The sequence below is a fragment of the Hyperolius riggenbachi genome, chromosome 8 (genome assembly GCF_040937935.1).
Source record: "Hyperolius riggenbachi isolate aHypRig1 chromosome 8, aHypRig1.pri, whole genome shotgun sequence".
Classification (NCBI taxonomy): Eukaryota; Metazoa; Chordata; class Amphibia; order Anura; family Hyperoliidae; genus Hyperolius; species Hyperolius riggenbachi.
The window spans coordinates 65,713,431-65,728,289 of NC_090653.1; the positions used below are offsets into that span (position 1 = coordinate 65,713,431).

The 14,859-nt window shown below is 43.5% G+C and overlaps 1 protein-coding gene across 4 annotated transcripts in view; it reads left to right on the forward strand.

Moving 5' to 3' along the window:
- Positions 1–14,022, forward strand: part of RASGRP4 (RAS guanyl releasing protein 4) — a 93,365-nt gene extending 79,343 nt beyond the window's left edge. For all 4 annotated transcript variants that reach the window (XM_068250564.1, XM_068250562.1, XM_068250563.1 and 1 more), the window contains exons 13-16: positions 985–1,120; positions 6,988–7,024; positions 8,586–8,758; positions 13,468–14,022. In XM_068250564.1, the coding sequence (XP_068106665.1) occupies positions 985–1,120; positions 6,988–7,024; positions 8,586–8,758; positions 13,468–13,674 (553 nt within the window). In that variant the 3' untranslated portion in view covers positions 13,675–14,022. The remainder of the gene's footprint in view (positions 1–984; positions 1,121–6,987; positions 7,025–8,585; positions 8,759–13,467) is intronic.
- Positions 14,023–14,859: the final 837 nt, after the last annotated feature.

Consider the following 14,859-nt stretch of genomic DNA (forward strand, 5'->3'; position numbering starts at 1 on the left):
GTAAATACGAGACACATTGGTATATCAGTCTTATCAGTTGTGTGACCAATAGCAAGCAACTTTTTTTTTGGTTGTTCAACTTGTTTAACAACAAAAGTTGTTTGCTAATTGTGCTGCATAAAAGACCGCTGTAGAGCGTGTGTATGGGGCTTTATCATGTCTTGGTGATAGAGTAAATGAATGATTAATTTCACTAAGATTGGAGAACCCTGGAGATCAGAAGTACGTCAGCCAGCCAGCCTGGACTGGATATTTTTGAAAAGTCTGTGGCTGTGCTATTAGATCTCTGCTAGGAGTTTGCATAAAGGATTCGTGAAAGGTTTGTGAATTCGTGTTTGCTGTTCTAGTTCAATGCAGCACCCACAGCAAAAACTTGTCCATGATGCATCCAGAACAGCCTGGGTTTATAATAAAAATCTATCTCTCCACGGGGGGCTTTACTGTCTCTCAGGTACCCCATTATATTCTTATTTACTCCAGGCACAGATTACAGGGTTTTGTCATGATAATCCAGTCCCAGTTTGTTGGGAAACCTGTTCTCCAGACTTATTGTTCTCCTGCCTTAGTAAATCAACCTCAGAGAGCATCCTTATTCGTAAACATATTACAGGTCCCGCACTTAGATGGCAAGTAAGACGCTAGAAATTTTAAGGTGATGCAAACTTTAATTTAACGCAAAAATGTACAGCGGGAGTTGTACCAAAAACAGTAGTTTATTTTGATTGGGGCAATTTTAAGGTGCCTAAATCTGTATAAAATTAACAATTTGCATCAACTTTGAAATAATTTGGATCTCATTGACCATCTCTAGTCCTGTAGCCTTGGTGATCTCTTCTTAAGAGTTGTACAAGAACAGGATTTGTGACGTCAAGTGAGATGATGCCATCAGTTGTGGAAAGTTTGTTGCTGAGTCATAAGTGAGGTGTTGCTGAGGCACAGCTGACAATGTAAGGCAGAAGTAATGCACTTTTATCTTCTTCACAGAGTGGGACCAGTGAGCCACCAGGAGATGACCTCATTTTTCATGAAAGCCAGCCAGGTCTGCTCTAAGCTTGGAGTTCCTTTCCTACAAAGCCTGGTAGAGATCCGGCTGAAGGAATCTCCTCTTTGTCCAAACTGTGTAAGTTAACTACCTTCACTATGGGGGCTGGTGTACTTGGACCTGTGAGTTGAGTTTGATGAAAATTTAGCATGAGCATACTGCAATACAATGTCAACTCGGTTGCTGTTGGACATGGACCTTTGCCTTCAGGTCAAATACAGTATAGTTTGACTTCAGTATGATTCCAGTTTCCCAGTCACTTGCATGGCTGGGATTTGAACTGATGTCCTACTGAACATAACCTGAAGTAAACAGTCTGATCACATCCTCATGTGCCACATATTACTTTGTGATCTGGAACACAAGTGTTTCTGTGGACTTTTTTTGGGTGGTACTACTCTATAATCACTGCTGTTGGGCCGGGTAAACATGGGCTTTTAAAATTAGTTTACTTTCAGTTTATGTTCTTTTGACATCCGTTCTTATCCTAGCTATAGTAGAAAATGGGAAGCTGAGGTTATTCTAAACTTAAACTGAACACAAATTGACCTCAGCCTGAATTTAAAAGGATGTAAAACCCACCTCAAACTGATGTTAGCTCTTAAAGGGAGCTGAGCACATATTGCTTAAAATATACAAGATGGTCCTCCCCTTAACCCCCAGCAATCCTTTACCTGCCTGCAAGGTCAAATTTTTCCTGCCACTGGGGAAGTGTGCCTTCCCCAGCCTGGCAGGGTATGCAGAGTGGGCAGCAAGGAGCTGTTACAGTTACCTGGGCAGACTGCTGGATTGGCTTCTACTTCCTCCACTGCGAATGTAATCCCGCCTTGTCTTCTTGGTTCCAATCACATAATATGACGTGTTATTGGAATCCAGGAGAGTGTGTCAGAGTTACAGCGCCACCCGGTGGTGGAAGAGGTGGTATAGAAGAGTCTGTTTCATTTTTTTCCATCACCCCTCTTCCACCACCGAGTGGTGCTGTAACGCTCACACAGCCTCTCGAATCCTGATCACGTCCTATCATGTGATCGGGACACAGAAGGCCTGTCGGAAGTTCAGAGCTGCCGGTGGAGGAAGAGAAGAGACAGTCTGGAACAGGTAAATGATAACTGCTCCCAGTCACTTACCCATTTGGCTGTACCAGGCAACCATACAAGATATGCTGACAGAGGTTTAGAATGCACTAGCAGCTTTCAAATGAAAACTTTTGTTTGAAGCTGCTGATGGGTTAAGGGATAATAGTGTAAGCTGTTGGAGGAGGGAGAATAGTGCTGTGCATAGCAAGCATATGTAGGTTGAGCGCTGTAATAACAGCGCAGGAGATTTGGACGAAGCCGGCGCCACCATAGGCCGTAATAGGAATTACAGCTATAGTGGTGCTCAGTGAGTAATGTGGGCGCTGTCAAAAGACAGAGGTCAAGTTACTTTTAAAACACTGTAATTCGTCCGCCAACAATAGCTGGAAGCCGAATTACATCATTCCCCACTATCCACAATGACCTGGAGGGGAAATGGTAATTAACGCGGCCGGGAACTTGTGCAGCAGCAGGGTAAGCTGCATATCTGCTTTACCCTGCCCCCAAATCTACCGGTGGCTATTTCATTTCAAGCATGTGTTGGCTGCACCGCAAACATGACTGAGGCTGCAGCTCATCACAGGTGACCTGCAAGTCTATGAAGACTTGCATAGTGAACACAATGGGGCGCGATGGAAGTATCCAAATCGCCACGGTGCCTTTGCAAAGTCTGAACCGTGCCTACCTACAGATCATGCAATAATGCTAGTCAATAGGCAACACCGTGAGTGCGCATGACGGGAGCGCGGTGTGCATTCAGGGACCGACCGGAGTCCCAGTGATGTACTTCCTGCCTAGCAGGGAGTACGTCAGAGAGCGAGGCGGCGACGCTATGCATATGTCACTGCACCATGGTGCGGGGTCATATGAAGACTGATTTCTGCAGTGCATTGATGTGGCTCCCCTGCTGCACGATCACCGCACCATTTTTGTGTAAAACCGGGTGAAAGTTAAAGCCTCCTCTCCAAGCACCAGCAGCAGTCTCTATCACCTTCCTTGCATCCTCTTACTCCCTGTGAGAGCTCTAGGGCTTACTGTCATGTATTTGCAGTAAAGTTCTAGTGCTCACGTGATGCAAATTGTTCAGTATTAGTGGGATATAATAAGACCCCCCCCTCCCCTTCTGTGCTGAGAATCAGAAATGTCTCTGTCATGTATAACCTCAGTGTCACAAGAGCAGGAAATGATGTAGTCTGTGGTCTGATGTTGGATTTCTGATGAACTGGCCGCCCAAATCTCTCTGAATAAATTTGATATTTACATTCACAACAAAGTGGAGTGATGGTAACTGTGGAGCTTTCAGCATTGCGACACTCCCTGGTTGGCAAAGCCCTGGGGTTTCTGGTCCTGACAGTTTGATAAAGCTGTAGATTTAAAGGGAACCTGAAAGGGGAACTGAAGAGAGAGGTATATGGAGGCTGTCATGTTTATTTCCTTTTAATCAATACCAGTTGCCTGGCAGCCCTGCTGGTCTTTCTCTGTAGTAGTATCTGTTTAAAACCAGAAACAAGCATGCAGCTAGTCTTGTCAGATCAGACTTATAAGTCTGAACCACTGAAACACCTGATCTGCTGCATGCTTGTTCAGGGGCTATGGCTAATAGTATTAGAGGCAGAGGATCAGCAGGGCAGCCAGGCAACTGGTATTGCTTAAAAGGAAATAAACATGACAGCCTCCATATACCTCTCTCTTCAGTTCCCCTTGAAGTGAAAGGCGTATTGATAAACAATGCAGGTTGCCTGGCTTTCATGCTGAGTTTTTTAGTTTTCAGCTTTAGTTATTTTAAGTCACAAGCCTGCAACAAGCATGCAGTCAGACCAGAGTAAGAGCATCTGATGCGCATGCTCATTCTGGACCTGCGAATTATAACCTTAATCCGCTAGATGAAACTCAACCGAGGTGGCCCAGAATACCGCCTCTGCCGAGAATGCAGCATGTACAGCCTCTAATCCTTGTGAATTTACATTTATTGAGATATTTACTGCACAAGACGGTAATTTACCAAACTAGGGAGTCATTTTACTTTTCAATGTAGTAACAGCTTTAGTGAATTGGTCTTTGATCAGATGTTTGGTAAAATCATCTGTTTTCTGCATTCCCAAATGCGCTAATGCTTAGTGAATTGAGGCCATATCTTGTTTCTCCCAGACACACATTAGGCTTGATTCAAATAGAAATTTGAGACTAATACCTGTGCATTTCCTGGCTTTAGCACGCTACGTCTGACATCTAACTACCCAGATTGTGTCCTCTACACGTCTGTTATGGTTAAAGCTTGCTAACTACGCTGCTTGCCTAATTACGCTGAGCTGCTGCAGTGCCTGTTTCTGTTTTCTCTAATTTCCCCGTTAGGCTTGAGTCACAAAGCGGTGCAAACTGTTTGCACGCCAGTGAAAAGCCTTTTATCACACGCCTAAACTCAGTTTAGGCGTGATAAAAGAAACTCGCGCGAAATTCCTGTGCGCAAATTTTTGCGCACCCATTAAACCCTATGGGCGTTGCGCGCTCAATTGTGCGTGCAAAACTTTGCATGTGGGACTTTGCGCGCGATCAGCTAAACATTAAATTTTATTTTTATAATTTAAATGTATATATTATTTTTAAATGTTAAGATGAAGGAGAACTGCTGATGATAGAGAGGATCGTTGTAATTTGAATGATAAAACTACATCCTTTGCTTCAGAATTTCTTGTGATATGCATGGCGAGGGGTGTGGTGGGGCGTGGCTAGAGGTGTGGCAGGGACATGTCTAAAAGGGTCCCTCTTTCTACTCTCAAAGTTGGAAGTCATGCTTTTGAAGTTTAAATATAGAGGCCTGGTGCACACCAAAAACCGCTAGCAGATCCGCAAAATGCTAGCAGATTTTGAAACGCCTTTTCTTCTTTTTCTGTAGTGTTTCAGCTAGCGTTTTGCGGTTTTGTGTAGCGGTTTTGGTATAGTAGATTTTATATATTGTTACAGTAAAGCTGTTACTGAACAGCTTCTGTAACAAAAACGCCGGCAAAACCGCTCTGAACAGGCGTTTTTCAGAGCGGTTTGCGTTTTTCCTATACTTAACATTGAGGCAGAAACGCAGCCGCAATCCAAAAAATGCCTCACCCCGGGAGTATGTGTTTCTGCAAAACGCCTCCCGCTCTGGTGTGCACCACCCCATTGAAATACATTACCCAAGCGTATCCGCAGCCGCAAGCGGATCGCAAAACGCAGCCGAACCGCTCTGGTGTGCACTAGGCCAAAGAGACTAGACCCATTTATTATCTTTATTATTTTCGAAAACCTTTGGCAAGAAGAGAAACAGTCATATATACAGGCATATGTTTGAAGCCATGGTTCTTCTTATGAACAAACTTTGTTCAGTGGAAGACAAAAGTACAGTTTTACTTTGTGCGTCAACTGATTTTAGTAAAAGCAAGAGGTTTTGAATCAGGATGGTACCATTTATACCCGATTGCTTATTTTAGTTAAAATCGAATTATATTGTATGACAGCCTTGCCTATTGCGTGCACAGATTTCTCTGAATCCTTATTATACAACGTAGGGTAGATGATGAAATGCCTGAATTCTTTGCAGTTTCCAAGTTGCACAATGTTGTTCTTAAACTGCTGACCTATTTTAGGTTTTGACAATGTTTTAAGTCTTTTATAGCCCCTGTGCCATCAGTCTTCAAATGTGTTGCTTGCATTATATTCAAAACTAGTAAAAAGGCCCGCCCGTTAAAAGGGCTCTAGGTCACAGCCGCTACCCCCCGCAATGTGCGTACATACGTGTCCCGCTTGCTTGTTCCCCACCACTGTCTGAAGTATATGCACACAGGGAGCTGCTTGCTTGGCAGTTGGAAAAAGCTGTTATTTCCCACAATGCAATGAGAACCTCTGTGAAGCACACACAGCAAACTGTCAGATTCGGTGTAACGTCTGATTCCGCTGCCTGTTAATTTGTGCTGCCCCGCATGCGCAGTAGGAGACTGTGCGGCCACAGTTCCTATTTAATTAGGCTGCTGGTGGTAAAATACTAAATATCTCAGCTTCCTCACATCATACACTCCAAAAATTTTCAGGGTAGGGAGGGGACCCCCCGAACCACCTCTATGCCAAATTGCAGCCCCCGAGCCCCACTGGTTCCCAAGATAGGTTTCTCTAATCTATCTCCTGAACCAGCGGGGCTCGGGGGCTGCAATTTGGCATAGAGGTTGTTCAGGGGATCCTCTCCCTACCCTGAAAATTTGAGGAGTGTATGATGTGTGGAAGCGGAGATATTTATTATTTTACCATCAGCAGCATAATTAACTTCACACTGAGCCTGCGTGCTACTCAGTGTGGAAGGGAGCTTCCGGGCAGCGCAATCAGACATTACATCGCCCCTGTGTCCTAACTGCCCTGGCTTCGCACATGCTCAGTACAAAAAAGCCAGGCCCAAACAACCATTCAGTTGATGACGCAGGGACACTTGCATTTTATGAGAGAGAGAGAGAGAGAGTGAGTTTTTATTGTAATAGTTTCAATATCTGATATGATGTCTTTTATACATGATTTGTAAGTCATCATATTCCTGTTAACTGTATAATTACATGAAAATCCTCATCTTTATTTTTGAGGAAATCTGGTTGTACTACCCATCAGCACTAGGTAAAAGAACAAATTAATCATGAATGCAGAACAAGTACGGTATGTACAATCCAATGTGCTGGCTGCAAATGTGGGACTCTGCTGAAGCAATATCTCAGCACAACAGCCAGGCAACTGGCATTTCTTCAAAGGCAATAAAGATTGGCAGCCTCCATACTCCTCTTTACTCAGGCCTTTGCTGCAGTAATATAGGTACTTGCTTCAAGCTTCATCATTTTATCTTTTTTTTTTTTCTCTTTCCAGATCTGGACTGTGGCTAAGCAGGGCTACGTTTCTGGAGGTAAGGTTTGTTACTATTGGTGTAGTGCAGTGTAGCCTATTTCGCTTACCAGATTTATACAGTACAACTGAAATGCACTAAATGAAACATTCTTTAATGGCATTCATATATAGAAACATTGTCTTAAAACTTATTTTTTTCTTTTTACCATGGCCGGATTTTAGGCAAGGCCACAAAGGCCAGGGCTTAGGGCACATGGATGCATGGGGACTGCAGCCACTGGCACACTCAAGCTGTTAAATTGCCAAACTTGTAAATGGCAGCAGTCGCAGACCCAGTCCGCAGCAGTGAAGGACATTACAGAGCTTGGGGAGAACGGCACAAGATGAGGGAAGCACAGGAACGGAGCGGGTGGGCAGTGGGGTTGGTGATAGTGGACCTGGGCCAGTATAATATACAAATCTGGCCCTGCTTTTTAGGAATGGACTTCAGATGTTCATCTGTCATTTTCTGCATCCCCTCTATGTACACCTTAGACTTCAGTTGTTAGATATTATCTTTTGTGATTGTTTTTGGCTAAAATGCACATTGCATATAGATGTTCCCTGACGTCAGTGGTCTCTCAAGCAACTTGGCAAAGAGGAAAATCCTGATCTGATGCTAATGTCCCTGCAGCCAGGGCCACATCCTTCTTATCCCCTCCCCACTTTCCACTCTCCATAACACAGAACCGGTTGCTGCTATGCAGCTTGTCTGTACTATTAACTGAAATGTGGAGTGATCAGTTTGGACTATAATTATTCAGAGTCTGACAGATCTATACATTACGCAAACAGTGAAGTTTTACTTTTTTGGGAGAGCTGTCGATCACATCATCAGTGTACAATGCCAGGCCTTGTATCACATGGAGAAAGTTTCTTATCTTGCGCTCCAACTCATCAATAGCGAGACACACAAATAAAACTGCCCAAAACCAAAGGTGCAGTCAGGAATACATGAAAGAAAGCAAAAGGCTTCTTAAACTGACAGTGTAGGCAGAGAAGAGAGTATGTCAGCATTACTGGAGATAGGCAGCACATTATAAAGCCTGATTAGGCGTTTTTGGCTAATATTGCAAAAATACAGTTAAATTACAATGACAAAACTTCCATCCCAAACATGCAAGAGTTAACTGTAATAGCAATTGAAATTTAAGTGATTGTTTGTGGCACTCACTATGATTTATGGACCTAATGTAACGTTGCTTCTTTTTGATACTGATAAGCAGGGCAGCACGTTCAAATCCCAGGCAGGGCACTATCTGCAAGGAGTTTTTGTGTTCTTGCTACACACCTGTGTCTGCACTGCAGTGTCTCCAGGCACTCCGGTCCCTCCCCCCACATCCCAAAAACATACATATATGTTAATTGGCTTCCCCCTAAGTTGGCCCTAGACTATAATACATACAGTACATAGACACGGGACTATGGTAGGGATTAGATTGTAGATGGTGAGCCCCTCTGTGGTACGGTTGACAAGACAATATACTCTGTACAGCGCTGTGGAAGATGTTGGCGCTATAATACTGAAATAATAATAATAATACTGATACTTGTTGTACCGCTTTGTTCTGCACATTCAGGCTTGCACAAGAACAGTACACAGAGCTGGCAGTCTAGACCCAGCAGTCCTGCAAACCTCCATGATGTAAGAAGCCTTGTTACTGAAGAAGATCCATCTCATCTCAGACCGCACTGTGAGGAATCCTGCAAGAGCTCGACCGCCTTACAGGCACAGCTAAAAGAGATGGAAAAAGTAAGGACAATGGTAGTGGACTAAGCCAACTTGTCAGCTTGTACAAGTTTGAGGTTAAAGTCCAGATAAACCTCGTTCAGAAAGATTCAGCACTAATGGAACCAGTGGCAGATACCTACAAGGGCCACATAAGCTATGGCCTAGCAGGGCTGTCCAACTCTGGTCCCAAGGGCCAAGGTCCTCACACATTTTAGAACAGCTCAAATTAATTGATGGCCCTGAATCAAGAACGGTGGGGTTCATCAAGTAGGACACATTTCTCAATTTCTCAGACTACTCTAAACACTGATATGGAATATGTATTGGAGGCCTCTGTACGTGTGAGTCAAAACATTGGAGGAGAGTGCTGTACATGGAAGAGGGGGAATGCTCTACATAGAAGGTGGAGGCAGCAGAAGACAGTTGGCCTGGCAGGGGGAATGGAGGGGGGATTATGTTAAGTGAGAAACCATGAATGGAACTGGTCAGCTGTTTTCAAGTTTAGATTCTAGTCTAAGGATACTGTGTGTGAACGCCTGGTGCAGCCGCCCACGTCAGTTACAAGGGAAGTTCTAACAATGAATCCCTAATTGGCTAACCTTTCAGCTATACAACCCTCTGGTTCTATCGTAAGTTCTCAACAGGTGCTACGTGTAACCCTGGGGGTACTTAGGCTGGGTTTAGTGGTTACTGGAAATTTTTATTAGTTACTCTCACCCAGATTTGCAACGATCTGCTCATGGCAAGAGACAGAGGCCAATGTTCCATCCTGATTTTGCTTGACCTCTCAGCGGCTTTTGACACAGTTGATTGTGAAATCTTGCTTAAAGGGACCCCGAGCAGTAAACAAAAATGAAATTGGTTCTTACCTGGGGCTTCCTCTAGCCCACTGTAGGCTGTGAAGTCTCCCGGTCCCGCTGGCGATTTAATTACCGGCGAAACCTGGTCACGCCGGCCAACTTGACAGTCCTGCACATGTTTCTAACTCTGATCTGCGCATGCACAAGACTGTCACGCCGGCCGCCGTGATGACGCAAAGTGTTGGGCCAACACTCAGCCTGGATGTTGCCGGTAATGAAATCGCCAGCGGGACCGGGAGAGGAGCCAGGAGGACACTGGGGGACCTTGCGGCCTACGGTGGGCTAGAGGAAGCCCCAGGTAAGTACCAATTTCATTTTTATCTACTGCTCAAGGTCCCTTTACCAGACTGCAAGAGTACTGTGGCATGATGGCTTAGTTCTCCAGTGGTTCAACTCCTTTCTGGCTGGCAAAACACACACAAAACTTGTAAAGTGTGACCCAAGCTTCGTACACACCACTAAAGATCCTCCCAGGTGCAAATATAGTGTGTGTACATCAGGCCCATATGCAATTCTCTTTTTCACTTGAGTTTTCTCCTCAGTGATAATTTTTCATCTTTTAAAATAACCTTTCAGCATTTCCCAATTAGAAAAGTTTCAAAAGTAGTAGAAAAAAGTACTATAAAAATGCTTGCTGGGGTTTTAAAGGGCATTTTATTGACAAGGTGTGAAAACATCAACTTGGAGAAAACTAAGGCGAAAAAGTGAAGAAGAAGGTGTGCTATTGTTCTCTCCCTTGCGTCGTCTCCTCCATCGTACGCCGCATATCGCCCCTCCATCCACAATTCATAGTGATAGTATGCATTGTTAGCCTACAGGCTAGCAACTTGTCTGTTCAGCTTCGGCCACAAACAGTTGCCCGAGGGATCGTGGCATTATTGTAAGAGGTTTTTATGTTGGTTCTCTTTCATTTTGTACGATTTACAGTGGTGTGAAAAACTATTTGCCCCCTTCCTGATTTCTTATTCTTTTGCATGTTTGTCACACTTAAATGTTTCTACTCATCAAAAACCGTTAACTATTAGTCAAAGATAACATAACTGAACACAAAATGCAGTTTTAAATGATGGTTTTTATTATTTAGTGAGAAAAAAAACTCCAAATCTACATGGCCCTGTGTGAAAAAGTTATTGCCCCCCTTGTTAAAAAATAACTTAACTGCGGTTTATCACACCCGAGTTCAATTTCTGTAGTCACCCCCAGGCCTGATTACTGCCACACCTGTTTCAATCAAGAAATCACTTTAATAGGAGCTATCTGACACGGAGAAGTAGACCAAAAGCACCTCAAAAGCTAGACATCATGCCAAGATCCAAACAAATTCAGGAACAAATGAGAACAAAAGTACTGTAATTGAGATCTATCAGTCTGGAAAAGGTTATAAAGCCATTTCTAAAGCTTTGGGACTCCAGCGAACCACAGTAAGAGCCATTATCCACAAATGGCAAAAACATGGAACAGTGATGAACCTTCCCAGGAGTGGCCGGCCGACCAATATTACCCCAAGAGCGCAGAGAAAACTCATCCGAGAGGCCACAAAAGACCCAAGGACAACATCTAAAGAACTGCAGGCCTCACTTGCCTCAATTAAGGTTAGTGTTCACAACTCCACCATAAGAAAGAGACTGGGCAAAAACGGCCTGCATGGCAGATATCCAAGGCGCAAACCACTTTTAAGCAAAAAGAACATTAAGGCTCATCTCAATTTTGCTAAAAAACATCTCAATGATTGCCAAGACTTTTGGGAAAATACCTTATGGACCGACGAGACAAAAGTTGAACTTTTTGGAAGGTGCATGTCCCGTTACATCTGGCGTAGAAGTAACACAGCATTTCAGCAAAAGAACATCATACCAACAGTAAAATATGGTGGTGGTAGTGTGATGGTCTGGGGTTGTTTTGCTGCTTCAGGACCTGGAAGGCTTGCTGTGATAGATGGAACCATAAATTCTACTGTCTACCAAAAAATCCTGAAGGAGTATGTCCGGCCATCTGTTCGTCAACTCAAGCTGAAGCGATCTTGGGTGCTGCAGCAGGACAATGACCCAAAACACACCAGCAAATCCACCTCTGAATGGCTGAAGACAAACAAAATGAAGACTTTGTAATGGCCTAGTCAAAGTCCTGACCTGAATCCTATTGAGATGTTGTGGCATGACCTTAAAAAGGTGGTTCATGCTAGAAAACCCTCAAAGCTGAATTACAACAATTCTGCAAAGATGAGTGGGCCAAAATTCCTCCAGAGCGCTGTAAAAGACTCGTTGCAAGTTATCGCAAACGCTTGATTGCAGTTATTGCTGCGAAGGGTGGCCCAACCAGTTATTAGGTTCAGGGGGCAATTTCTTTTTCACACAAGGCCATGTAGGTTTTGAGTTTTTTTTTCTTACTAAATAATAAAAACCATCATTTAAAACTGCATTTTGTGTTCTATTATGTTATCTTTGACTAATAGTTAATGGTTTTTGAAGAGCAGAAACATTTAAGTATGACAAACTTGCAAAAGAATAAGAAATCAGGAAGGGGGCAAATAGTTTTTCACACCACTGTATTACAGCAGAGTCCCCGGTATCCGGCACCAGCGGGGATCGCCCAATGCCAGATGCAAGTGCTTGCCAGTTGCCTGAGCAACCAGCCTAAAAAAATCACAAACCTCCTTCCCTAAATACTTACTGAGCCTCCAGCGATGTCTGGCATTCTTCCTGCAGCACCTTGCGGGCTCCTAGCAGCTTTCTGCCTTCCCCTGTGTATCAGAAGACACTAGGAGAGCGCTAGGTGCTGGAGGCTCGGTAAGTAATTTAAAGAAACACTATCTATTCCCAAGTGTTCTAAAATGACTATATACAAATAATGTCTAAGTAAACCTTTTTCTACTTTTCATGTTAAATATCAAAGGCAAACGTTGTAATTGTGTGCAGATTTTAGTTTGGTTGGAATGTCTCATTTGCATAGGGGAATCGCTGCAGTCTGACATGCTAAGAACCGTGTAATATTGAAGAAGAGTTCACATACAATTACAAATGTTAATGTTCCACATAAGATACATTTCCTCTGCTCTCTGCAAACAGCTCAGTCAGAGACAAGTAGTGAGAGCTTTCTCTCACACAGGGTTAACAGATGTAGTGTGACGGAATCCGCCTCCCCTCATGGCTCACTCAGTTAGTTTTGGTGACACTGAAGTGTGAAAGGAATTAGATAACTGTATATAACGAGATAAGTATTCAAATGTATACATCAGTACTTAGCAGCACTTCCTAAACTATTGCTATCTCGATTGAAAAAATGTTAATCGATAGTGTTCCTTTAAGGTGCATACACACGCACTACAGCCGCCAACGACGGGTCCGTCAGACCCTCACGCTGGGCAGACTTTCACCCGACAGTAGCACGTGTGTACGCGCTGTCGGCGGACTGATAAGGCTGTTTCTGATCGTTCAGAAACAGCCTCCTCAGTTCGCCAACAGCGCGTACACACACGCTACTGTCTGGTGAAAGTCCACCCAGCGGGAGGATCTGACGGACCCGTCGTTGGTGGCCGTAGTGCGTGTGTACACACCTTTTTAAATGCTTCAAAACCTGCTCAAAACAAAGTCTCAGTTTTCCTTCAGGCATGCCGATTAGTTGGTACTTCCGGTTGCCTGAGTTGCGGATAACTGGAACTTTACTGTATATGCTAATAAGACTTGTTTAGTGTAGATATTTGTCAGATTCCCTTTCCTTGTTATTGATGTTTCTATTTAACGGACAAATTGATTGCCTGTTGACTGATTGGTTTCTAGAGAAATGTAGGCAAGTTTTTCATACATGAGGACCTGTCATAAAATAATCTCAGAGTGTATGTGACTCTCATATTTTGATGGTGTTTGGTTGCAGGAAAGGCACCGGTTGTTGATCGAGAACATGAGCCTGCACTGCACTACCTCGAAGCTGGCTGCAGAGAATGCCAAACTGCTGGGCCAGTTAAGCGTGTTGCAAGATAAAGTGCAAGCACTGAAGGTGGACTCAAAGATGCGACTGGCTGTCAGTGAAATACTGGAGACTTTAAACGCGCTACAAATACAAAGCGACAGCAAACGGTGACCAGCATATGGATAAAGACGAACTGTATAACATGTACCTCCCATTGTTTTCCCATTTCTCTTTTTTCTGTACACATCAGAGCTACAGTTTTATAAGAGAAATCCCTCTGTGGGGTCATTATGGACATACTGCTTCATGCGCACATCACTTTGCAGTATATTGAGAAAATAATTTATTTATATCAATCAGATTTTCTTTGACACATACAGTTTTGCAAGTACCAGCATGACGTATATAAGGACCTGTATTGACTTCCACTCATGGACTTCCGAGGTTATTGGTGACTGATTGCCGTGGTCGGTAGAGTCGCACTTTTTTAATTTTCCAATAAATGAAAAACTGCCTAAAGCTGACTTGGGATTTGCTGTAAAACTTAAAAGTACATCCTTCCTGAAAGAAATCCAGAAACCACCACTGCTGACACTCCTCCTAAAATGCTGGTTTCTGGGCTGTACTGGCCATACTGGTCTACATTTCTAAAGACCCAAAGGCCTGTGTGCAATTCACTTTTTCTCCTGACTTTTCTCCTAGGTGATATTTTTACACTTTGGCCTCAATTCACTAACCTTCTCTCCTGTCTTTAATAACTCTTCTGAGCTGTTTCTACAGTTATCACCATGGTGATAACTGTAGACACAGCTGAGAAGAGTTATTAAAGACAGGAGATAAGCTTAGTGAATTGAGGCCTATGTCATAAAATGCTTTTTAAGCCACCAGCAAGTAAGAAAATGCTCACAATTATTTTAATAGTACTTTTTCACCTACTAGTGCTGAAAAGTTATTTTTAAAAAGGAGTGGAAAAATTATCTACTAGGTAGAAGAGAAAGTAAATTGTATATGGGCTACAATGAGAATTGGAGTTGGTTCCCTTGGGCAGCTGATGGCGGCTTGCTTATCCAATGCGAAGTGCTTTTTTGCTACCGAGTAGAATAGCGTTCGGCATCGGTTCTCAGCGTTTCATCACGTCAAGTTTTGAGCCCCAAAAGGGAAACGGAACCGCACAATCCCAGCTGAAGCTAGACGCAATCCATAACATCCAAGATGAGAGGACAGGATCTACCATGACCTTTATATGAACCACGCCTACTGACAACACAGTTATTTCAAAACCACTTCCATTCACTTGATCGGAATGGCGGTAGATCCCTTTAAAACAATGCTTTTTCTGCCTCCAACACTGTCGCA